General features: G+C 43.8%; 2 protein-coding genes across 3 annotated transcripts in view; one reads left to right on the top strand and one right to left on the bottom strand.

The window, feature by feature from the left end:
- zfpm2a (zinc finger protein, FOG family member 2a) overlaps positions 1-18,901 on the top strand; it is a 121,620-nt gene extending 102,719 nt beyond the window's left edge. For both annotated transcript variants that reach the window (XM_030393497.1, XM_030393496.1), the window contains exons 6-8: positions 13,793-13,999; positions 14,650-14,877; positions 15,261-18,901. In XM_030393497.1, the coding sequence (XP_030249357.1) occupies positions 13,793-13,999; positions 14,650-14,877; positions 15,261-17,818 (2,993 nt within the window). In that variant the 3' untranslated portion in view covers positions 17,819-18,901. The remainder of the gene's footprint in view (positions 1-13,792; positions 14,000-14,649; positions 14,878-15,260) is intronic.
- The window catches only part of LOC115567177 (uncharacterized), a 26,478-nt gene continuing 20,478 nt past the window's right edge, over positions 18,838-24,837 (bottom strand). Inside the window, exons 8-11 of the mRNA XM_030393498.1 lie at positions 24,366-24,504; positions 20,115-20,197; positions 19,903-19,999; positions 18,838-19,777 (exon numbers count right to left, since the gene is read on the bottom strand). Of these exons, the coding sequence (XP_030249358.1) occupies positions 19,610-19,777; positions 19,903-19,999; positions 20,115-20,197; positions 24,366-24,504 (487 nt within the window). The 3' untranslated portion in view covers positions 18,838-19,609. The remainder of the gene's footprint in view (positions 19,778-19,902; positions 20,000-20,114; positions 20,198-24,365; positions 24,505-24,837) is intronic.

Here is a 24,837-nt window from a genome sequence, read left to right as displayed (position 1 = left end):
GAGGACGGGAGAAAAAAAAAAAAAAGGCAGCGCAACCTTTTACCGAACTGTAAATCAAGCTTCACTTTTTAAGAGGTGGGAAAATAAATAATGTCTGAAAGTGCAATGATTTCAGTGATTTAGGGCAGCTTTTGAGAAGCGTATTACTAGAGGTGACAGCTTGTGGGAGATAGGCAGGTTGTGTTAAGAGGAAAGGATAAGAGGCTATGACATTATGTCTGCAGGGTTAAGGTGTCAGAGTCAAAGCGTGAACCACTATTACTGGATCAATACTTCTCAGTTTTGCACTTATCTCTGGCCCGATGGTTAGCAGCAGCTTTTTATGGATATACACAGGGACTAAATGCCACTACTGAGAGGGGGGACTGCAGACCTGCTCCATTTTTCTACACTGGAGAGGAGTATTGTAACAGGAAATGTTAAATATTTGAGCTTTTATCGCAGGAAATGTTAGATTCTCCACAGGTTTGAAATGGGTCCTTGGGCTCAGTGAAGGCTGAGTACAGAGCAGCGCTATATTTAATTAAATAGTTGTATTAATTTGTGTAGGCGTTAGGGCCGGAAAATATATAAATGTTGTATGAGAGTATTTATGGTATCACGTTGGATATTGTTATATCGTGATACAACTTAAGTGTTGTGTTATCCTGATTTTAGGGGCTGCATTACAGCAAAGTGATGTCATTTTCTGATCTTACCAGACTTCAAATAATTGCCTTTATCTACTTAGTCAATATATCCATGATACTGATGATTATTTATATAAAAATCTCATTGTGTTAATATTTTGCCAGTAACAGGTATTTGCAAGTACCAGTGTTATATATGATTTTAAAGCCACGTCACTTGGCTCCAGTAGGTGTCCAAGAAATACAGTTGTTGTTTCATTATTATTGTGCCATTGGGGTTTCGTCGAGCGCTGCAGCTGCTGAAACGCGTCCTTAAGCAAAGCGAAGTCCATCCTTCATGCTTCGGGTATAAAAACAAAAGTTGTGCTCATGTCATGTCCGCTCCCGCGCAGGAAAAAGAAACATTGTCACAGCCAGGAACAAGAAGAAAAAAAGTGTGTACTTTCAAGTCTTTCATTAAACTTCTGAAGCTTCGGAGTTAATCCTTGCTGTACATAGAACAAAAACTCAGCATTCAACAATTTAAAAAAGCCGAGAGAGGGAGAGAGAGAGAGAGAGAGAGAGAGAGAGAGAGAGAGAGAGAGAGACCCGGGGAGGGGAAGGGATGGAGGGGGGTGCGTGGGGGTGGGGTGGGGGGGGGGGGGGGACTGGCCTGATCGCTACATATTCATATTCCTATGCAGGCGTTATCACTTAAAAGGCTTTCTAATTACAACAACAAGACAAAAACTCCTTGGATTCCTTCCAGACCCGCTAAATGATAAAATAAGCTTGCACTCTCTCTCCTTCTTAATCTCTGCAAAGCACCTTGGAGCCTCATCTCCCAAATACAGGCGAATGAATGTGAAAATGCCATTTAGAGATGCAGGTGTGACATTTGATAAGAAACTTCTGGATTAAATATGTTCTGCTAATGAGGAACCCAGCTACCCCATCAGGGCAAACTATTGGTGGGATTGTGTGCGCGCTGATAACATTCCGCACGCAAACATCCAAATTCATTATTAATAAACAGCCGCAGTCTCTCTATCACACAGAAAGTCTGGATCCTTCAGTGGAGAGACAGGGATGTTGCGTCTCATTAGGAGAGGCTAAGGAAAAGAAGGGGGAGGTACGGGCGGGATAGGGGTGTCTGTGGCGGGGTAGGGGTATCAACTGTTTTCATATTTAGCTGTTTGGGGCTTTTTTGGGAGGCGGGGGGAGACAATTTCAAAGGGTATGTTAATGGTGCATTGAATGTTGGAACAAAAGGGTTGAAAGTTTCCGGGGATCTGGCAGTGAGTGTAATTCTCTGGCTATGGCTAATACGGAAAAGAGGGGATAGCAGGCTAAGCCATTGGTGCAGTAGACTGGGAAGTCCCTGGCCCCAGCTTGACATTTATAACGATTTGGAGAAGATTAAAGCCGTATTACTGCTGTAGTCCATAATGTGGCTCTGTAATGAGGTGTGAGTGCATTAGTGTCCTGTGGAAGTTAGCGGCTGTTTCAGACCTTTAAAGGAAAGACAGAGAGCGAGAGCGCTCTCAAAGAACACGGATACTTGACTGTGCCGTGGTCAACTCCAGTGAAAGGACTCCAGAGGCCTGCCACAGGAAGCTGAGGCTGCCACCGTTGAAGACTTGTCAGTCTAAACCAGCTTAGTTCAGCCAGCCAGCAAAGTGTCTCAGACTGACAGGCGGCACTTTGTTATTCGGACCAGTAACTGGAGGTCCATGTCTGCCGCCTGGAAATATTTTATATTCAAATAGAAATTAGAAATGGAATGTGTTATTTCAGGCCCGGCATATAGCACTGCTCTTCTCCCCTTTTTTTTTTTTGAAGGTGCATACAAACTCAGAGAATAAAAACAGCTTTAGGAATCCTGCCAGCTCTCTGTTTTGACAATTATTATTTTTGGCCTGGTGGCTTTTTTATTTATTTATTTATTTATTTTTTACAGCACACAGTAAAAAAGGACAGTGGTGCCAATTGTAAAAGCCAGCCACGGTTAAAAAAAAAAAAAAGAAAAAAGAAAAAGAAAAATGAATATTCTAAAAGGAGTTAAAAAATGCATGCGTTATCTGCAAAAATAAAAACACAGGTAATTCCGCGTTAGCGTGTGCAAATGAAGGTTGCCCGGTGTCGTCCGTCCATTTAAACGCTCTTTATGATGTTAATTAGTTGTTAGCGTAATTTTCCAGCCTCCGCTATCAAGCGTGAGAAGTTCAGAGACCTGCTGTTAACTGAGAGTCAATGCCATGGCACCGTTTCAAGAGCTCCCAAACAGGACGGCCAGTGATAACGAACAGGTGATGGGGCCTGATGCCTATGGCAGCAGGATATTGCAAAGACAATTGAATTCGTAGGGAGAAATGAATCTTCTGGACAGCATATCAAATGTTAAAACAACACACATTGCATGCAATTTGCTTATGCAGGAGGGTGATAAAGTGTGCTTATTTAAAAGATAAACAAAGGGGGGATCTAGTGCAGTAAATTGTGCATGTGTGTTTATTCCCTATGAGTAACGCCAGAGGTTTATAGTCCCAGACACAGGCAGCCGTACTTTATGGCTCCTCTGTTTGTGTGATAGCAGTATTTATGATATTGGAATTTATGTTGTACTGTATTCACACACTGTCTGTGCGCGAGCGGTGGTCTGTATTCAAATGTGCTTAAGTTGATTTGGTGTTTGTTATGTGTTTGACTGAGAGCCTTTGAATGATGCCGGTTTAAGCGAGAGGTCAGATTCATTATCCCCTCGGTGCTTCCCGCAGGAATCCGGCCTCCCAAGGTTAAATTCAACATTCCAAGTTTTTTCCTCAGGAATGAAAGCCATTCGAATAGAGAGGAGTTTCATCTCCTCAGCCCCTGCTTCAGCTAATCTTCACCCCCCCCTCCCAATAACATTTCCACTCGGGTTCCTCCGACTCCAGACATATTTGCTCTCCCTTGCTGCTTGTGTCCTGTTAAGATTTAAACAGCAAACATAAAATGTGGCAGATAACCTGCGAAAAGCTTTGGAGAGACTTGACTCCGAACATTATTTTAAAGACCAGATCTGAGAGCTCCGGCGCAGCAGTCGGGAGCGATTATCTGCTGTGATCCCTCTCCGATGCACCAAAGTCAATCATCTGCCGATCCTCCACCCCCCGCACACACATGCAGCCCTATGCAAAGGCAGACCCCTAATCATGTCGACACCGTGTGTCAGTGCCGTGGATGAGCAAGGCCTAGAGATGAGAACGGCTCTGTAAACATGGGCAGGCAGCAGGGAGCTTCCCTCTCCCCCCACGCAGCTCGGAATAAGCAAACGGGAAGATTTAGGGATTTTGCCGGGGCCCAACTTTGTAGTATCGGCTCAGGGTCTTTTTCGACGTTTTCCGGGGTGCTGCCTATGGGATATTGTTCTTAGCTTATGAAGTGCCGCCCGCCCGTTATAAGCTGTGTGTCTTTTGTCAATAGTATTACAATTTTGGAGCCGAATCTTCCCCTCTCTTCCTCCCCTCTCTACTCCTTTGGATTTAACTCTTCGGCATCTGCCGCGGGCCACATATTGTCTACATATTCCGTCGCTGACCTTTGCTGTTGACCTCTAACATTCAGATAAACCAGCAGAATCTTTATGAGGAACTCTTATTATACAGCCGCGGCCATTTCTCATTTGACCTCCATATTCATTGAAGTCCACTTTTCTTTTTTTTTTTCCCCTTTTCCCCCAGCACTGTCGATTATGAACTATCATGACAGACTAGTAAATCTAGTGTGCATCGACTGTATGCATTCCATAAACAAGCTAATACAATTGGCTGTATCAAATGGGATGTATATTAACAACAGTCAACTGTGCTCTCTCTCTGCTGTCAGGATTCTATTATGGAGCATGCTCCCGCCCCTTGTTTTGATACAGCGGTAATTTAAAGACCGATCTTAATTGACTTATTTTTTCCGCATGTCTGTCGGAGCCTGTGCATGCACTGCAATAAGAGTCTTGTTTCTTTATTGGGCCACACACAATGTACTGAGTTCAATTTTACCATTCATAATGAATGCAGCCTCGCCATTCAAATGCAGCCATAAGCACACAGCAGATAAGAATTTAATTAAATGTAGATTAAAACCAAACAGGAAAACACACTGGCTGATAATTTTTTATCACGTCCCCTGGTCATATTTTTTTCCCTCGTACTTTCGACTTGTTCTTCCTTGGGCTACATCTTTTCAGCTTGCCAAAAGTGGCAAAACACCTCACACATCTCACCGTGGCGCCGTGAGATTGTGTAAAATGCAAAACGAGGGGCGGTCACACGATTAATCAGAATCCTCGTGTCTGGGGAGGATGGAGGCTGGCGGAGGATTGAGGGAGGGGGGCGTACAGGGGTGCAAGGAAGGAATTAGTTGCTTCATCCCAAATTTGCATCATATTCCAAAGGACAATCCCAGCACTGTAGGCAAGGGGAAACATATCTCGCTCTCTGCAGGAACAATTAAATATTTCCCTACAATGCTGAATAAATGTCACCTTCAGTATCAAATTGTCCATACTTGCTAAACATGGTGTTACACTGAGTGCCTCGAAAGCATGCCTGAGCAGAGAGAAGCCACGATTTTAGATGTGGACCACAGCCTTAGCTAACATAGTGTAACACACATTGAGGAGCTGTTCACCTCAGGCACTAATAGTGTGTTGAACTCCACTGGGGATACCAGTGAGCAAGAGACAACTGCAGCCTTGTCAGGGATTTCCCACCGCTGAAACATTACACCCGGGTGCACAATTACATATTAAACACATATTTATTTATTTTTTTCTTTTAAAGGTTCGCACACTGCGAGAATTTCCCTCTGTCGCGCTTTTTTTAATTATTATGAAAACCGAGAGAAAGGCCTCCTCAAATATCAGAATTCAGCCCTGGTGTTAATGCTCAAGTATTTAGAGTTTTCTCCTTTTTTTTTTTTTTCCTTTCCAGAAGAAATACATTAATTTCCTACCATCTGGTGTGCTTATCATGTGGCATATTTCGCTTGCATGCAGCTTTTCTAACACTTTCAGACAGCTGTTGGCATAGACATTTACCTGAACGACTTGAAAGCAAAAAATACGGCTCTTCGAATGACAGTTTTTTTAATCAGAGGTGATGGTCTCGTCTTCTGCATGCGTACACAGATCCCGAGTGTGGAACCCTTAAAAAATGTGCATGATTTTGAATTATAATTTTGGAGCGAATTTATTAAACAACATAACAAGTGCTGCTGTTGCATTAGCAGAGAGGTTAGAAACACGGTCTCGGTAGCATGGCAGTGGACTTCGGCGCTCGTGCCACCCTCTGCCACCTCCACAGCGGCTGACACTGCCGTGCCGCTGCCTGCCTGCCTGCCTGGCTGTGCCCGTGCCCGCCTGCCCACCGCGCTGGTGCTGCATCTCAGTTCCACTCTATTACCCTCACGCAGGCGATTGGCCTTTTCTGTGGGGAAAAGAGCAATTTCCTGTCGCAGTCTGTTTGATCAAGTGCTAAACCCTTGTGATCAATAGAGAGACAGATGTCGGCTCCAGATGGCCGCGTGGTGATACCTGGGGCAGCGCGGGGGCTTGCCAGGACGACAGAATGGCAATGAGCAAGGGCAGCGGCTGTGCTCCCGATGTCCCAGCCACCGAGACACAATGTGACAAACGCAATTAGGCCTTTTAGCTGCAGATTATTTATTTCTCTTGCAAACCGACAGAAAATTTAATTAGCACATACTTTAAGCAATATGTAGAATTACAGGGGTGCAGAGACAGAGGGCATGCTGGGATGTTGCACCAGTGACTGCTGTGTGTGTGTGTGTGTGTGTGTGTGTGTGTGTGTGTGTGTGTGTGTGTGTGCGTACCGCTTGTTCTGCAAACGCCAAATTAGCATGCCCGTAAATAAAGCGTGGAAACACTTTGGAAGTAAGAAAAGGCGCACGTTTTAAGGCACACATCAATAAGTATTCGTGAAGAAAAAAAATACATATCTTCATAAATTCCTTTCCCCATGACCAGATCAATAATGTTGAATTTCAAAATGGATGACAGGTGCATCTCCCTGGCTCTCTGTCCTTCTGGAGAGGAAAAAAATAACTGCCAGCACCAGAAGGCCAAAATAGACCTTTCCAAAGAGGAGAGACAGAGGAGGAGAGAGGCTCCCATTTTTTAAACGGCAAGCATTTGCATTAGGGCTGGCATCCACCATACACCCCCACACGCACACACACACACACACACACACACACACACATACACCCACACACTTAAAAACACACAGACACACAGACTGGCCAGCCAGTCCATGTGGCGTAGGGCCGGAGCCATGTTGGAGGAACCACTGAGGCGCGCGGCGATGGCGCACTGCTCTCCCAGGAAAACCGAGCTCACCGGCGTTGGCCCTCCGCCGTTCACCTGCTCCCGCCGAGGCATGATGGGTAGGGGGACATGGGCCATGAGGCCGCAGCTGGAGGGGAGGGAGGGGTAGGGTCTGCTGCGGTGTTCAACACAGCGGCACCCTGTCACGAAGGGTCTTCTGGTCCCATTAGCAGGGCTTGGTCAGGACGGGCCCCCAACCAGCCTGCCGCCGCAGCAGGGGCCGCAGTAAACACATGTCGATCGGCCACAACCAGGACACAGGCAGCACTACCCGCAGAGAGGGATAGCTAATAGAGTGCTCAATGGGACAAACCTGTCCAAATAAAGAATAAAGCAGAGTGGAGCGGAGAGGAGAGGAGCCAGTCAGAGCTTTCCTTTAATAGTCTACTCCACTTTACTGTGGACAGGGAGGAGCTGACTGTGTGTGGCAGCTAATGAGGGAGAACAGCTTTGTACTGTAGGAATTCGAGGCTGGTATTGTCTCCATCTGACAGCACAGAACTCACATGTTACCTCCGATATAGAAAAGTGTGAAACGTTTCAGTAGATATTTACGGTTTATAAGAGGACATTTTATTTGTTTTGGGGTGGAAAAATAAGAAAATGTCAAAAAGGAAAATTGTTGAGGATGGAGGATTTTTTTTTTTTTTGTGCATCTTAAAATTGTTTGTTTAAAATGTATAGTAACACAGGCGATGTTTGGAGTGTTTGATATTCCTACGTGTAATATATTTCGGTGGAAAATGAAAACATTTGTAAGAAATTGAGGCTCTGCCGTTGCACTCTAATAGAGCAAAAATAGCTGCTAATTCACATTTCTATTTTTTTCTCCCTCGAAATGATTACAACACTATTACCAGGAATACACCCCCTGCCAGTATCTATCACACTGTATTGAAAAAGCTACATGAATCTCCAGAGACCAGCCAGAGAAACTCTTTTAATTTCAAAGTGAAACATTTAATTTTTACCCACTAAAATATGTGCTGAATCACATCATTGCTCGTTTCTTCTTTTTTTTTTTTTTTTCTTCCCCCGACTGTTTTTGTGATGTTCAAACAATTCATAAATGTGTGTTGAATGACATTGTTCGGTGTGCTGGGCTGCTTTTATGCCTTTGTTGCCTGTGAATGTATACTATTGAGAGAGCGGCGTGTACGAAGCTCCCCTGGGAGGACTTTTTAATTTGTGGATTCTGACCCGCGTGCCATTCGCTCGAGGCCATCCATGAGCTCTCGGTGCTGGCTATATCTGCAAAAACACTTGATGCTAAAATTAGTCTGGACGCTGTAGTGCAAAAGGAGGAAAATCTGGGGGTTTTGGGGGGTGTCAGACAAGACAAGGCGAGTCAGGGCTCTGTAAACACATATTTACTGAACAATATTTATTTCCCTGGAAAAAAAAAAGAGTTGTTTTTTTTTTTTTTCTTAGCACAAATTAAACATTTCAGAAGTCAAACATAAATTGTGTTATAAAAATACCATTTAGACATGATGGATTGAAATGCCGCAACAACAGACAAAAGATTATTAAACATAAAAAAAAAAAAAAAAAGAAAGAAAAAAATCTTGGAACATTTTAGTCCGACATGTAAGTAACGCGACGTGATTTCCAGCTAAGGAGCGAGTCAAAATGAGGTCAATAGAAATGCCTTTTGATCCGAATACATTTCTCATGAGAGTAAGATCTTTAGCACCTACCTGCACGGACGTATAGGCAGACTGGCGTCTGTGCAGCTCTGCCATGTCTGAGGCGTCTCTGCATCATCACGGGCAAAAACACCCACCGTCTGCGGCATGAGCATGAGAAGAGTGCCTCCTAGTGGCCCGCGCCGAGCATGAGAAGGAGGCGGTGGAAGGGAGTGAAGGAGAGATAGAGAGGGAGAGAGTCAATCTGTGTCAGTGCCTTGGTGAAATAATAGTAGAGTCAGCTAATTCTAGTTTAGTGTACCGTCAATAATAGTAAGCTTGTTTGACCCTGTGAATGATGTTCCCGCTCGGGTCTAACTCAGCGTTTTCCTTTCTGCCTGCTCGCTTGCTTGCTCCGGCCAGGGATTGTGACGGTTTGACAGCCATGAGTCATCCTAATGTGTTCAACTCTGATGATCCAGAAACAGTCCAAATATTTACCAGTATTCATGAGGAGGATTTGTTTAGTGTTTGTCGCAACACCGTCTGCTGTCAGGTGCAGATACAGATATTATTCATCCACGATTGGTGATAAATATTTCCACAAGACCCCGGGGAAGTCGACTGGGAAGTTGCTTTTGTGTGTGCCCACTTGTCATTTTCCCTCGTCCCGCGATGGAAGCTTTGTTAAATAAAGAAGTGGTGGTTAATAACGACGTGCAGCTACTTGATATTCGGAGGTGCGAGGAGCTCCTTCCCATTTGACCAGGAGGAGTTGGAGCTGATTTGAAGACAAGAAGAGTAGAGGTCTTTAATTACAACCCTCTCTGTGGCTTCAGGCACCACTGGCCTCACTTCACAATTAAGACCAGCAGTTAGTGCACGGCCAATAGACAGAGAGGAGAACGTCAAGGAAAAAAAAGAACAAATCGGCGTCTGGCTTGACAAAGAAGAATTTGAGTTACACACTTGAGACTTTTGCTCTTTCAGATGTATAAAAATGGTCACCGGGCTCTTCTTATACCGAGCGTTCGCAAAACTCTCCAATGGCTCAAGGTGCACCGACCCCCGCGATGCATTCAGGTAACGCCAATGGGCAGCGGTTCGTTTTCCCACAAGCCCCGCTCCACCTCCTCCCATAATATGTGGCTGTGGTGCAGTGGGACTGTACTCCAGCGCTGTAATGGCCTCTGCAACGGTAATGTGTTTGGACAGATGGGAGAGGCAAGTGCTGATGTGCTTAACTACGCATTTTACAGCTAAACTATTAAAGAGTTGTGCTGTTTACACACCAACATTTGAATACCTGTCTTCAGGCCAGTTTAATTATCCGGGCCCTTCTGTTATTTCTGCCGCTTTGTTGTCTCTCAGCTTTTTGCACGAGGCATGAGAGATTTGTTTGCGGCTTCATTAAGATATGGTGGTGGTAGCAGGGAGCAGGAAAAAAAAAAAAAATTATTCTTGCTTAAGTATCTCACACTCCATTCTCCCCTGCCTCCCCCATACGTATACAGATACTGTACACATCCGTTTTCTTATAAAGTCATTTAAAGTGAGAAAATTAAAAAATGTCCTGTGATGCCTGCACTTTGAAATCTCTCGGGGCTTTAGGCAAAAAGGGGGAGGAGGGACACACGCCCTGAGTCCCCGCGATTCATCCTGAGACATTTGATTAGTTTATACGTACTTATAGGGCAGAAAGGGTTTGCATTATAATTTTGTTTCATGAATTCCTTCATATGTTCATCTTCAACTGCGCGTTCAAATGAAGCATTAATCAAAGAGAAGAGAGGGAAGAGGGCATTTAGCCAGCCGAGCCATAGTCTCAGGGCCTCAGTGAGCTGGTGGATATGGTATTGAGAGACTGTAGGAAGCAGTGGTTTTTAATTATCTGGACTACGTACAGGATGCCGTTTTTGATTGTTTTAATGAGGCAGCTGGCCTATTGTCTCCCCTTAATTCCTCCATTGTTTTTAGAATATGTCATAGTTCTTTATTCTTTTATCAGGTGCTCTGCAGGAGGATTTAGACAATAGCCTTCATTCCAACTGCATTGGCCACTGCACAAAGGCAGCTCACTGCAGACAGTTAGCAGGCAAACAAGTGCAAATCACAAGCTGCACTTTTCGCAGCCTTTTCCCCCAGTTTCACCACTTTCGGGTCTGGTCTTTTTCGCTCCAGCTCTTGACCTCGCCCGTCGTCGCTCCTTCGCTCACAGATCACGAGGCGGTCATAGGTGGCCCACCTGCGTTTCTGTGATTTAAATCACCTGACACGAAAAGGCTGTCGGAGGGGAACGGCCATGACGAATCGTTCGACTGAGCTCCTTCATGGAACAGTGTTTTGGTCTGTTGCCCGCCTGAAGCGTTGTGTTTTCTGCGTCCTGCATATTCATATGTGCATGCAAATGTCGTGTTTCTGCACAGTAGTCCAAATGCATTGGTCGGTACTTACGTGCACTTGGGCATGCATGTGCACTTGCATTCATTTGTGTGCAAACCTGTCGACGCTAATCACATTTTTTGTATATTTAGATTCCTAAATGACTTGATATGAAGCTGCACAGAGCTGGAGAAAACTGTTTAAATATAGATACATAATGCACAACACTGAGGTAAAAACGGCGTCAAATCTGAGAGACGCAGCGTGATTTCTAATTCTGATGACAATGTTAGTGTGGTTTAAAGCCTAATCCTGCAGCCGGAGCACATGTATCTTACTACCTTGTCTTGGTTGAGTGACTGTAACAAGTGCTGCTTCAGTGTTTTGAGCAGCTCAGTAAAACTGGGACATGCAGTCCTAAAAACTCATTTCCAGCATTCTCGCACACAACAGATGGATCTGTAGCATTCTTGGCTGAAGGGATGCAATCTGAGTGCATATTCTGCTGTCAAAATGCAGTAAAACATTTTCATCAGACCCCACATAATCTACTCCATTTTCAGCTGAGGAGAGCACACAGTATCTTTGATTTGGATTGATCCAAAAAAACACTGATTTGTATCTGAGCGTCGGGGCCTAGTTCATAATTCTCTTTGTAAGCCGAGCGCGTCTGAACTAAAAGATCCATTCAGAGGAGAGAAACTTTTGTGGCTATGACTGCGATATATTCCCCACCATTGTCAGTGGCAGTTTGTATCTACCTTGATGGTAACTTGGGCAGACAGTGGAGAGGAGTTTTGTTATTTTAATTAGGAGATAAAAATTCAAAGGGCCTCTCCAGGCAGTGTGTGGTATGACAGAATCAAAACGATGAAGTGGAGCGGCCTGAAGTGTGTGTCTCGTCACAGCAGATTGGCCGACAGATAGGCACTGCTCTTTAAAGTGGCGCTGACATGCGCACGCTCACGCAGGCACACACACACACACACACACACACACACACACGTCGTTGGGGAGGAAGCCTGCACACAAATGGGACTTTGAAAGATAGCATATTTTAATACTATTTCACTCCTTTGACACGTTTGTGCGGGTCTAATTTTCAGTGCTTCACCAGCAGATAGGAAGGGCTAGGAAGGTTTTAATCAAAACAGCGATGTGAAATCTGGAATATTCAATTCTGAATTGAAATAATGGGGCAATTCATCGCCGAAACTTAATGATTTATACATAATGCATGACGCAGCAGCGTAGAGTGGCTCCGTTTCCATCCCCCTGCTTTTTTCCGCGTCTAATAAATCCACAGAAAAAGTGGATTGTTTTCATACGGCGCCTCACTTGAGCACCTTGGCCGTGTCTACGGGGCGGTTTTAAACCAAGTGATTCATAGGTTTTGTGTAAACATGAGTAATCAGTGTTCCACATGTGCGGGGGCTTTCTAGCTGCATCCCCCTGCCTTCACACCTCTCCTCAGGACTCTCTTTATTCCACATCAGCCAGGGCTCACATCACATGTCCCCTCTCAGTCTGACACTCCGTCGGTATGTTTGCACATCTTTGAAAGCCAACAGCGTGCTTTAATTAATTGTCCAGCTTTCCTCAGAAACAATGTCCTAATTCTGCCATTTAGCAGTAGCGTATCATAGTTTGTTGTTATCTCCCCAGCCAGATTTCTGTAAATAGTCATATTAAAAACTTTAATCTCTTCAATGGAAAATGAAGTGCAGCTGAAAAGCCTGTCATGTGCTGAGATAAATATTATCTAAGCTAAAACCTTCACTCTCTCCCTCTACCCCCCTGTCTTCCTCCTGCCCCCTCCCCCTTTCCCTGACTTAATGAATATGTTCAGAAGATTTCAGAGGAATGCTTAATCCCAAAACACAACAATCTAATAATATGGAGGACCTGTCTCAGTGTTCTAGCTGACAACAGCACTGTAGGCTACAGTTTACCCCAGCTTGCCTTTGCTTTTGGATACGAGCAGCAGCAGCCTTGAAAGACATTTGAGTGGCAGTAAAAAGAAGGAAATTACCTTTCCAAGGGGTTTGCTCACCCAAATAACATAAAACATGTTTTCTTATTTACCTTTATTTGTAGCTTTGGTTCTGACAAATCGACCGAGGAGAATTTAATTTTGATTGCGTTGAAAGCCAACGCGTAAAATGTTAAAACGCTACGTGTATTTCCAGGTGCATCGTCTCTATGTTAGTCTCTATGATCTACAGTCGTCACTGTTAACAGTTCTCTTTGGAACTACAGAATAGATAGTCCTTACAAAAACAGTTGACAGCATCCTCTGTTGGTTATCCAGAGTAATGTGGGCACTGATTTTGGAAGTGTTGCTGCAGAAATGTGTAAATGTCACTTTTCAAAGCTGTGAGGATGACAAAATGAAAAAGCATTTACATTTATTGTATAAGGATGGCATCAGAAATCTATAAAGGTGGCACAATAATGTTTTCCTTCAGTAATTTTGGTGAACTGACCCTTTATTTTCTTGAGGCCATTTATGTCAAACTAATCATATTTGTCAATTCATGAGTAGAAAACTCTATGTAGTTCAAAATGATTTAGAATATTGCACAATCCACCTTTCCACTTCATGTCCTACCCAGCATCCTGCTACAACTACACACTGTTATGCAACCAGCACACAAATGTATTTTCTTATGTTGCATAACGCACTGACATTTACGTTCAGAATTACTCATGTATAAATTCAGCAACGATTTTTTTTTCCTCTCGCACAGCAAGCATTTAAATGTCTCCTCTATCTCTGTTTTGTCCAGGTGGCCAACTGTGGTGCACCACCACCAAGAACATGATGGAGGGCGAGGAGCTGGTGGCGTTCGCGGTGGACTTTGACTCGCGTCTGCAGGCGGTGAACCACATGTCTCTGAGCGAGGGCATGTACCCAGCCAGGCTGCTGGACAGCATCCAGCTCCTGCCGCAGCAGGCCGCGATGGCTTCCATCCTGCCCACTGCCATCGTCAACAGTGAGTGTCCGTGCACCGGCACAAGCGCACGTACGCGAAGCTGGAACAAGACGTGCTTTTGTTTAGAGACGCACAATCACACATGCATGCTCTTGTTCTTTCTCCCTTACCGTCTCTGTCTCTCTCTCTCTCTCTCTCTCTTTTACACACACACACACACCAGTCCACAGCCTGCACTCAGTCACCTGCTTAACAAGGAGCGTCGTCTCCGCCGGGCGTAGATTAACCCAGATGAGTCTCTGCACTGGAGATAAGAGCCATCGACCTTCAAGTTTTGGGTTCACATAAACACACTGAGGCTCGAACTAACGTGTTAATTGCAAAATACACGCCTCATGCAAATAGTGTGTTTGTTTACTTAGCGAGGGCTATCTGGGTTCAGCTCAACAGGGAGGCTTCTGTAAGCAGATGGTCCAGTGTTCTTGTTTGCCCTTGAGAAAGGGCACCAACCCAGTGGTAGCAACACAGCGATATGCAGCAGCTGAGGATTTGGTGGAAAAGCCTTTTAACACAGGCTTTGAGTCAGAACTGTAGACGAAGAGGAGCGTGTATATGCATGTGTGAGAGCTCTTTATCTTTATGCATAAATATGAAAGTACTGTATATATCCTGATATTATGTCCCCTTTGTCCCTCTCCTTGTCCCCCCAGAGGACATCTTCCCCTGCAAGGCTTGTGGAATCTGGTTTCGGAGCGAGAGGAACCTACAGGCCCATCTGATGTACTATTGCAGTGGGCGACAGAGGGAGCCAGAGACGGTCGTCGAGGAAAACGACACTGGTCCCCATCAGACCCCCAGTATCTGCCCTTTCCCACAGTGCAACAAGACCTTCTCCGGAGCCAGGGCCCTGGAAATGCACTTGAGCACCTCTCACAGTGGTGAGTGACAATGTCATGAATCAAAGAGTTTGCACACAAACTACACATTTTTAATTTATTGCACATTACAGCAACTGGAAATGGCTACTTTCAATCATTTTTTGCAAAGAAAGGGGGTCAAAAGTGTTGTTTTAGAAAAAATTGACACGGGGACGGAGTTTTAAACAGGGTTGGAAAAATGACTGTCATTTCTTTTTAGAAATATACATATCCTGCTGTCAGCTAGCATAGTTGACAGTTTATCCTTGAGCAAAAGAAAAAAATCTAGTGGATAGGAATAAGCTTGGCATAATGCATGAGCGTTTGATGGTTTCTACAGTTAACTCTAAAGGAGAAGTGGGAGGCGAGATTCTGAGCATTTCTCCCTTTTATCTCCTTCACAGGTGTCAAAATGGAAGAGAGCCTCCCTCCTGGCACCAGCTTGAAATGCACAATCTGTAACTACACGGCAGATTCTCTTATTACATTCCAGCATCACATCATGTCTCACCTGTCACAGGCGGCCTTCAGATGCAATCACTGCCATATCAGCTTCCAGAGCCACAGGGAACTCTTACAGCATCAGGACTTACATGGGCACGGCAGCAAACTTCACAGGGAAGGCGACGGCACCGAGCATTCCCCCAGGGGGCCTGAGGAAAGCCTCCAGCAGCAGCAGCAGCAGGCCCGCGCTGAGCTGGCCAACAGGAAGGATGCTCTGCTGGGAAGTCCCAAAGGAGCCCTCAACAAGGAGACCAGCACAGACGGAGAGGCTGACAAGGCTGAGAAGAAGCCCATGCTGTCTGTTCAGAAGGGAGAGGCCCACCCAGGCAGCAAAGCCAGTTTTTCTTACACTAGGATCAAATCTGAGCCCTCCAGCCCCCGACTGGCCTCCTCCCCTGTGCAGCATAACATGCCTACATTTCCCATGGGCCCCTTCTTGTCTCAGTTTGCTTTCTCCCAAGACATTTCAGTGGTCCCACAGGCCTCTGAGATTCTGGCTAAAATGTCAGAGCTAGTTCACCGGCGGCTTCGCCATGGAGGGAACAGCTACCCCCCTGTCATCTACAGTCCTCTTATGCCCAAAGGGGCCACCTGTTTCGAATGCAATATCACCTTCAGCAACCTGGACAACTATTTGGTCCACAAAAAGCACTACTGTAACAGCCGCTGGCAACACATGGCAAAGTCACCGGACTTCTCCGCCCTCTCAGATAAGGTCCCCGAGGCGGTGAGCCCCAACAGTGGTCACAGTTCTGTTAGCATGTTGGCCGGCTGCCACCCTACAGAGGCCGACAACCACCTCATGCAGTCTGCCTGTCTGAACTCCAATGTGCTTGACATGATCAATGCTGGGGCTAAAGGGCCTGATAAGGATCTAGCAGGACAGGTGAAGAAGGTCTCCACCCCAACTGGGGCTGAGGAGAGGCTGAATGGCAAGCAGATGGAGGGAAAAAGCCCCAGTACAGGTTTGGTGGAAAGTGACAATGACCCAAACAAGACAACCTGTGATGCCTGCAATATCACCTTCAGTCGTCATGAAACCTACATGGTCCACAAGCAGTACTACTGTGCCACTCGCCATGACCCACCCATGAAACGCATGTCCACCAACAAGGTACCCTCCATGCAGAGAACCATGAGGACCCGTAAACGCAGGAAGATGTATGAGATGTGTCTCCCTGACCAGGACCACCAGAGGCCCCCTATGGGTCAGCCAGGTTTCCTGGGGGTTCCTCCTATGAACCCTTGTACATCCCAGGAAGCTGTGGAGAGTCTAGCCGACCGCTTCCACCCCCGCTGTGACATCTTCCCAGGTATGGTACCCAAACACCTGGAGGCCTCTCTCACTGTCACTAAACCTATTCTGGCTCCCAAATGCAATACAGTGGAGCAGCAGGAGCTGGACGCTCCCATTGATCTCAGCAAAAAGTGTTCGCCAGTCCCTGACAAGACATGTAGCTCCCCTAAAAGACTGTTGGACTATCACGAATGTGCAGTGTGCAAGATAAGTTTTAACAAAGTGGAGAACTACCTGGCACACAAACAGAACTTTTGCCCTGCAACAGCCGCCGCTGCTGCTGCTGCTGCCGCTCAGCAACAACAGCCACAACAGCAGCAACAACACAATGAGACGGGCAGCCTGGAGCCGACCATGTTCCCAGATGTAAAGAGTGACGGCAATAACAACCCCGATGACGTCTACGATAAGAGCCCTGGCAAATGTGAGAAGAATGGCAATGGGAAGGTGATGGTGCAGAATGGAGGCATGTTCCCCCCTCACATGGGGCCTGTGCCGGGACTCAAGGGTTTTGCTGAGCCCCAACTTATCCCATCAAAAGATGAGAACAAGAATATGTTTCTGCCCCACTGCCTTTATCCCGGAGCAATAAAGAAGGTGAAAGGTCCTGAGCAAATATCGCCGTATTTTGGGATAAAGCCAACCGATTATGTGACCGGAGGAGCAATGATGCAAGGAGAGGCCAGCGAACAGGAGCAGGGCGTTAATGGGGGAGGAGGAGGTGCGGGAGGAGGTGAGACAGGAACAACTAGAGAGCAGGCCCAGCAGCCTGCTGCTAATGGCTGCCCCCACCCTGGCAAGGAGTCCCTTCCCCTTCTGCCCAAAAACCGGGGCATGGTCATCGTCAACGGGGGGCACAAGCCCGAGGAGCGTTCGGGCACAGCTCCACCACAGCAGGAGAACCAGCCCCAGCCAGACGGCCAACCTTCCAATCCCTCACCTACGTGGGCCACTGAGAACCAGGCTGACACCAATGAGAACATGTCCCCTTCCTCCAAGTCTCCAAGTGAGGAGGCTGCACCCACAGCCAACAAAGGCGTGAACGGCTCTGGAAGTGGCAAGTACTGCCGCCTCTGTGATATCCAGTTCAACAACCTGTCAAACTTTATTACCCATAAGAAGTTTTACTGTTCATCACATGCTGCAGAGCATGTAAAATAAGTTGAGAAGAATAAGACATGTTCTTCTTCTCCCTCCCACACCTTTTCCCCCAAAACTTTTACCCTTTTACCTTTTTTCTCCTTTGTTTTGGTACACTGTTGTGTCTGGAATAGTGCATCACGCAGTGCTAAACGCTGCTTGTGGACAATCAAGAGAAGCTTCTTCTTTCATCGTTTTAAGACTTATAAATGCAAAACCATTGGTTAAAAAAGAAAAAGAAAAGAAAAATGAATCAAGAATAATATTGGTGCCACTTTCACATTAATTTATTTTACAATCAGTATTAATAGGAGTAGTGATCTTAATTTAAATTCAAAATGAAATTTATATCAGAGTTGTTTGTAATGTTATTGTATAGTCATTCTTGTGTAGCACACATATTGTTTACACTGTAATGTAGGCTCAATGAAACAATAGACAATACAAAAATGAGATGCATTTTAGACACAAAAATAGCTACTGAGGCACTTGTGTATTCTTATTTGCTGTACCAGTTTCTGTATATGCCTAAAATGTCACTTGCAGACTACTAATGACTTGTTTGCCTTAACAATCACCATTTGGGGGTGATCACCAGGCACAACCCTGCATCTAACATTTTGGCATATACACATGGCTTTGCATACATATGTGGCTGTTTGTCCCTGTCTCTTTTCTTCAACTCAGATGTGGATGTTTTCATGAGGATGGCAGCATTCTTGTATAGTACTCGTATTTCTGTTTGATGATACACTTTGGTCTCCCTTTTTGAAATTTGCTCTCAATGCAATACTTTGTAAATTAGGGAACATTACTGAAAGCAGTATTATGAAATGGGGACTGTGCATATAATTATTTGTAACCCCATAGGGAAAAAAAGAAGTTGTACAAGAATTAAGTTTATTGCTGATGAACAAGATGGGTGGGAGGTCAGTGGGGATACTGATGTAAAATGATCATTCCAATGTCCTGATTATGGGAGAACATGTTTCTTAAAACGTTGTTGCTATGCATGTATATGGATGGAATTAAATTCCAGATCTGTTGGAAATTTTTATTTTGATGTGGTGTCATAATTAAACTTAAATCCTCAGGATAAACCAATGCTGTCTGGTCTTTCTTTCACTTACTGTATACTTTGCTGCAAAAATTAGCCCAATTCAATTAAAAATAAATGCAAGGTATATAAAGATGTACTAAGAAAAATGGAAAATTAGCTGAGCAAGCAAGTCAGACTCATCTGTGTACAAATTAGAAAATAAAATAAATGTAAGTCCAAAAAGAGAGGTCTACGTCCGGTTTTGATGTAGCTCAATTATATGCAGGTAACAAATGACTGAAGCTGATGCATCAGAGACAGAAGAACCAAATGAACCTTTCCCTGTGGCTATAACATGGCAGAATATTAAGACAGAACTGAAGGAGATAAAAAGTATCAGGTTGAGCAATGACGTGTGTGGCCTTTACATTGATAAGGACTAATGTATTAATTTTTTGCAGTGGCCAATCAGGTAAAGAGACTGAAATAACAGCTTGACAGATAAGATTTTCTGAATCTAAGACAGCAAATATTTCATCACACTGAATACCTTCCAGGTATTCTCAATTAAAAAGCTTCCAATGAAGCAGAGCTGCACAAAAAATACGTTAAGAAATTGACTTCTTGATGAACCTTACCAGACATGTAGACAATCTCTACAGATTGCTGCAGGGAAAGGTTAAAAGATAACTGGAATATTTTATTGAATATTTAAAACATATTCAGTGATTACTCCGTCCATGTCTGGGGTACTGTTACATGTTGGCCGTGGGTCACTCGCTCTGCTGTTTGGCTTGTCGTTGGTTGACTAGCTTCCTCAGGTGCTGGCTGATGGCAGATGGCTTCTTGTAGATCATTCGCCGGTCTGCTCCTTTTATGTGAATGTGATTGGCTGATGGGTAGGACTCCTCCAGAAACTTCTTTTGAAGCTTAGCTACCATCTGGTGCAGGGAAAAGATGATTTACGATGGGGTTTCACACAACCGTGACCACAGTATTGTTCTGTCACTGTCCTAGCATTAATAATACATCATGGAATCATCCAATACACAATACATATTCTCACCTGGTTTAAGTCTTCTGGTATTTCCTGGTCAAAGGAATCCCCAGTGATAATACTAACAGATGTCCTGCCGGAGAGGGGCTTAAACTTTGTGATATCCCTTTAAAAACAAAAGTAATACATTCAGCTTTATTTTGACGTTCACATTAAAACATGCAAATAGCAGATCCATCCAGAAAATACTGAAAATGGGCTTCTCTAAGTGAGTGCCATACCTCACTTGAGCTGCACTCTCATTCAAAAAGTAATGCTCATCCACAGAACCGCTCTGGTGGGCAGGGTTACTTAATAGGTACTTCTATAAGAGACAGAGAAAATAATCAGTCGCAACACCTAAAATGTATAAATGATTATTTTTTATTAAAGTGTAATACACCTGAAGGCTAACAATGCTTTACTTACATTACCTTCGGAGGAAAAAGAAAATTAAAGAAATCAAGCAAATACATAGTACTGGATACTTGTGTCGAATACATGATATCAGATATCAACTTAACATACATATAGAGATGGTTATCATTTAACCAAAACTGAGCTATGTCAAACATCTTGTATGTAAACATACACTGTTATCTACATTCAGCTGTCATATCAAACAGATTCAACAGACATCTGAAGACAAAGCTCAACTCAAACATAGTGATTAAAATGACAGTAAAACAGACATACTCAATTGCAGCCCGTGGGCCAAATGTGTCCTTTTAACGACCTTAATTCTGGACCTCTGATCATTTTCTTCATAGGTTAATTGGCCCATCATTAGTTATGTCTGTTGCCAACCACAGAAATACTCTGATTTCATTGGAAAGGTTTATAGAGTCAAACTGATAATCGACAACATACTACATTTTTTTGTAAAAGCAAATAAAAAATACAGCGAAAAGAATTGAAAGTGTATTGTTTAAACACATTTAAATTCCAAGCTTTACAGGTCAGACATGTAAGAATGTAAACGTCTGACCCCCCTTGAAACTTTTATCAAATCTGGCCCCTCTAAAGAAGTAGTTGAATAGGCCTACAATATAAACAGAATTTCATTCTCAGCCTCAATAAGATCACAGTACATTTTCAGATTTGGTTTATTTAGTTGAGCAATTCAAAATATATTTATGTTTGGTAGGTCTATTGGCAGGCATGCTAATTAACCTTTTTTGCAGTTCCCATCCCATATCATCAGATATTGACAGTTTTGGGGCCATTTAATGAACACCCTGCAAACAAAGATTAACTCTGTTCAGCATTTGTTTGCCTGCAACCACCTCAGATTCTCGCAGCATCATCCAAAATTAGACAAACATAAGATTTAAAAGTAGGGCTGGGTATTGTTAAGAACCTCACGATTCGATTCGGTTTCGATTCTTTAGGTCGCAATTCGATTCAATATCGATTCGATTCGATATTGACTTAAATGCTTCGATATCGATTCAGTAACAAGTAGTAATAAACAAATAATTCGTTAGAGTACCTTTTGATAATTTTTTAATTAAAAAAAGTCATCTTAAATTAGAAATCTTTCCTCTAGGAAGTTCCAGTTCGAATTGAAATGTAAACAAAGGTACTCGATGTGTTTAGTTATAAAATAGTGCAACCATAGTTAAGCTGAGAAAGTGCCATTGTTTCTGGGACTGCATGGTACATTTTTGTCTAACATAAACATAGACATGACCGCTGTCCCTATGCCCTCCGGCTAGACACGAGGTAAACGTTGACACCGACCCCCCTCTCTCCCCGGAGGGGAGTGCTACTCGCGGGCGCACAGTGCAGCGGCCAGGGTGAGACTGGCTGCGCTGGGAGTTTACTGTCTCCGAAAGAGTCAGACATCGGCTACCCGCCTCCACTGCTCCGACGGTGTTTCCGCGGCGCTTCACCCTCCGACCCTCGAGCGAGGTCGCGGGTGAGACGCTTCCAGCTGCTTGAGGCGGGGACCGAGAGGTGGTCGCTTGCCTGAATCGATTCAGAGGATTTTATGAATCGATATTGAATTGGGGGAAAAATATCTTGCAATGCATTGATGAACCGATATTTTTACCCACCCCTATTTAAAAAGTTAAAATTGTATAAAGTGAGACTTTTTTTTTTTTTTTTTACTATTAAGTAGGTCTAGGTACTATATAAATAGTGTGATAGTATCAAAACACACAGTGTGTATTGAGAAACTGCACCTTTAAATGAGCTATCAGGACTTCTGTATGAATGTGATGATGTCACTACCATACAGTGACGATCTTCAGCACTACCGCCACTGTAAAAACACCGGCAGAGCTGATGCGGAAACATGGTGGGTGGGGCCTGCTCAGGCTTGTGAAAGCTGACCAATCAGTGCTGGGCTGTTTATTTTCATTCTCAGAAAGGCCTTAAAGAGACAGGCAGTAAAACTTATTTGTATAAAGTGCTCAGACACAGGGTTCTGCAGCATTGGACATTATAAGAAAAATAACGTGTTTGTTGAACATTAAGATATGTAAACATTTTCTAGTAGGCACCCAAATGTATGAACTTGAAATTGAGCATATGGGATCTTTATGCTTAGAGTACAGTTGTACTACATTTGTGTATGTACTGCAAGCAAGATCTTTACAAAGCTAACCTATTTCGAACAGCCACCCATATAATTTCTTATTACTTCATTTATAGTATGATCATACTCTGATACAATCCTACAATGCTAACAAAGAAGTAGTTCCATTTAAAAGGTACATTTCCAAGATGATTTGGGAAAGATGGGAAAATTAACTACAACTCGTGCTATAGTATGCCCATTTGAATGCAGAGAAGTCAGCGTCCAGCTCATTCAATGAAGCAGCTGCAGACGGAATACTGATATGTTGACATTGTAAATTTCTTGGTCTTGGTTCTCTGAAAGGGAAAGTTCACCACGCCACCAGAATAGATGTGAATTTTCAAATTGAGCCGAATTCTCCTTTAACTGTCTCAATCACCCACATGTGATAAGACCAGATAGCTTTGGTGCCGTTAACATAGCAGCAAACAATTCTGCTCCAGTTCAATTAAGCAGTGGTTACAGAACATGCCCTTGAGAAATGGACTGCATGCTCTATTGAGTCCGGCAAGCATGTGAGAGTGAGTGCGTGTTATAACCTTCACTAGCCTGTCTACAAAACCTTTCTCTGTCCTTGGAGAATCCAAGCACAATGATGTCCTTATCGCCTTGGCAACAACTGTAATACTTGAAAAGCTGAAATAGGTCCCTCATCACTACTGCCATCACATCGTGGGTGGCAGGCAGCAGAGAACAAGGAGCCTTAACGAACTGTTCACATTCATGCCGAAGCAGGAGTCATCGCACCATACAGACAGCTGCGGAATAAAATTAATGCTGAAGGGATGCTGAAAATGTCTGTGAACACGTCGGTGAGTGTTCACGGAGGGCCACTGAAGTGTAAGTTGTTTCTCAGAAGAAGAAGTAAAAAGAATTTGAAGAAGAACTGTGCCGTTTAAATGCTAAAAAACTGCGACTAAATGAAGCTTTCCTGCAATAATCTGTCTATCTCTAGGTCCCAAATGTAACCAACATGAGTGTTTGTTTCCTTGCTGTAATAAGGTGTCAGTCTATTTGGAGCAGTATCCCATGTTACAAAAGATATTGGTTGTTGTTCATCACCAGAATCCATTACTACTACTCTTCATCCTAAGATGTTTTCCATAGCAAGTATAAAATGACTACAGGACTTTATGACAGGCAGTGTCACTGCTGTATGTGTGTGCCCTATACAGATCCACAGAAAATCTGAGTAAGGACAAGCGCAAAATAAAAACCCTCCCCTGTAGAAGAACTTCATCTGCAATACACAGCAAAAAAAAAAAAAAAAGCTTGTAGCTTATATTAACAGCCTTTTCCTCACAAACTGTGCGACCTGTCAAAAGGCTGAGTTTACAATATAGCAGGCATCAGCAGATACAGTGCAATTGCAGCATCATGTCAGCTCCAGGAAAAGGGTTCAATTTTCATTTATTTCAAAATGACGTCTGGTGTCATATCATGCCAAATTCACAGTCTCTGACAATATGAAGACAAACGCTCCTGCAATCATCGTCCGCTCGTATCTCTGCTGAGGAGGAGACGTGATTATTCTCGCACTAGCACCATCCTGTGGCAGTACAGCGGAGATGGGAGGAGGACGATCAAAATCGTTTTTTCCTCCATATTTCTAATTAGGTTAACAAAAGCGATATTTTCTGAGCAGAGGAATAGAGCCAAAGTCTTGTATTCAGAATAAGTAAACTTCAAATTCAAATGATATGAGAGCACCTTCTTGCCCTGATGAATTCTTATATTCATCCCGAAATTACCCCTAGATTTGCCCTGACCTGCTGTGTCAACTGAAGCATGACACAACATTAACAGAAAGATTTTCTGATGTTTATTTTTTAACTAACAATGTCACGACCGTTGGGTTACTCATCACTTTTATGTGGGTGTGGGTGTGTTTGCTCATTAGTCTGACCTGGCGCTGGACGACCTCCTCTGAGACATTTTCGCCTTTAATAGTCGGTTCAATCGCCCCGAGGATGATCAGCATGCGGCTCAGCCCTGTGGCTGCTGAAAACTGCTTGGCTTGGAGAGAGGGCAACAGCTTACCATACCTGAACAAGCACACACAAGACACAAACCCATAAAACTTAACATGCAGACAAACCGCAAATTCTTAAGTCTAATTAAACAAAACATTGCTTTATTGGTTTTTAAAGCTAAATTAATTGACTTTTTAGTCAACCAACTGCTAAAGGAGAATATTTAGCTCTTCAGCTTACTAAAGTCTCTCGCTACACTATGTTTGTGTGTGGTTGTCAGTTTATTAGGGCTGCCACTGATGACTATTTTCAATATAGATAATCCTGCAGATTATTTTCATGATTGATCCATTATTTGGATAGCCTTTAAAATGTCTAGAAACTTTATAAATTGCTTTTCTGAAT

Source organism: Sparus aurata, chromosome 17 (assembly GCF_900880675.1).
Source record: "Sparus aurata chromosome 17, fSpaAur1.1, whole genome shotgun sequence".
Classification (NCBI taxonomy): domain Eukaryota; kingdom Metazoa; phylum Chordata; class Actinopteri; order Spariformes; family Sparidae; genus Sparus; species Sparus aurata.
The sequence above is the reverse complement of the archived record's forward strand: the minus strand, read 5'-3'. Positions and strand labels throughout refer to the sequence as shown.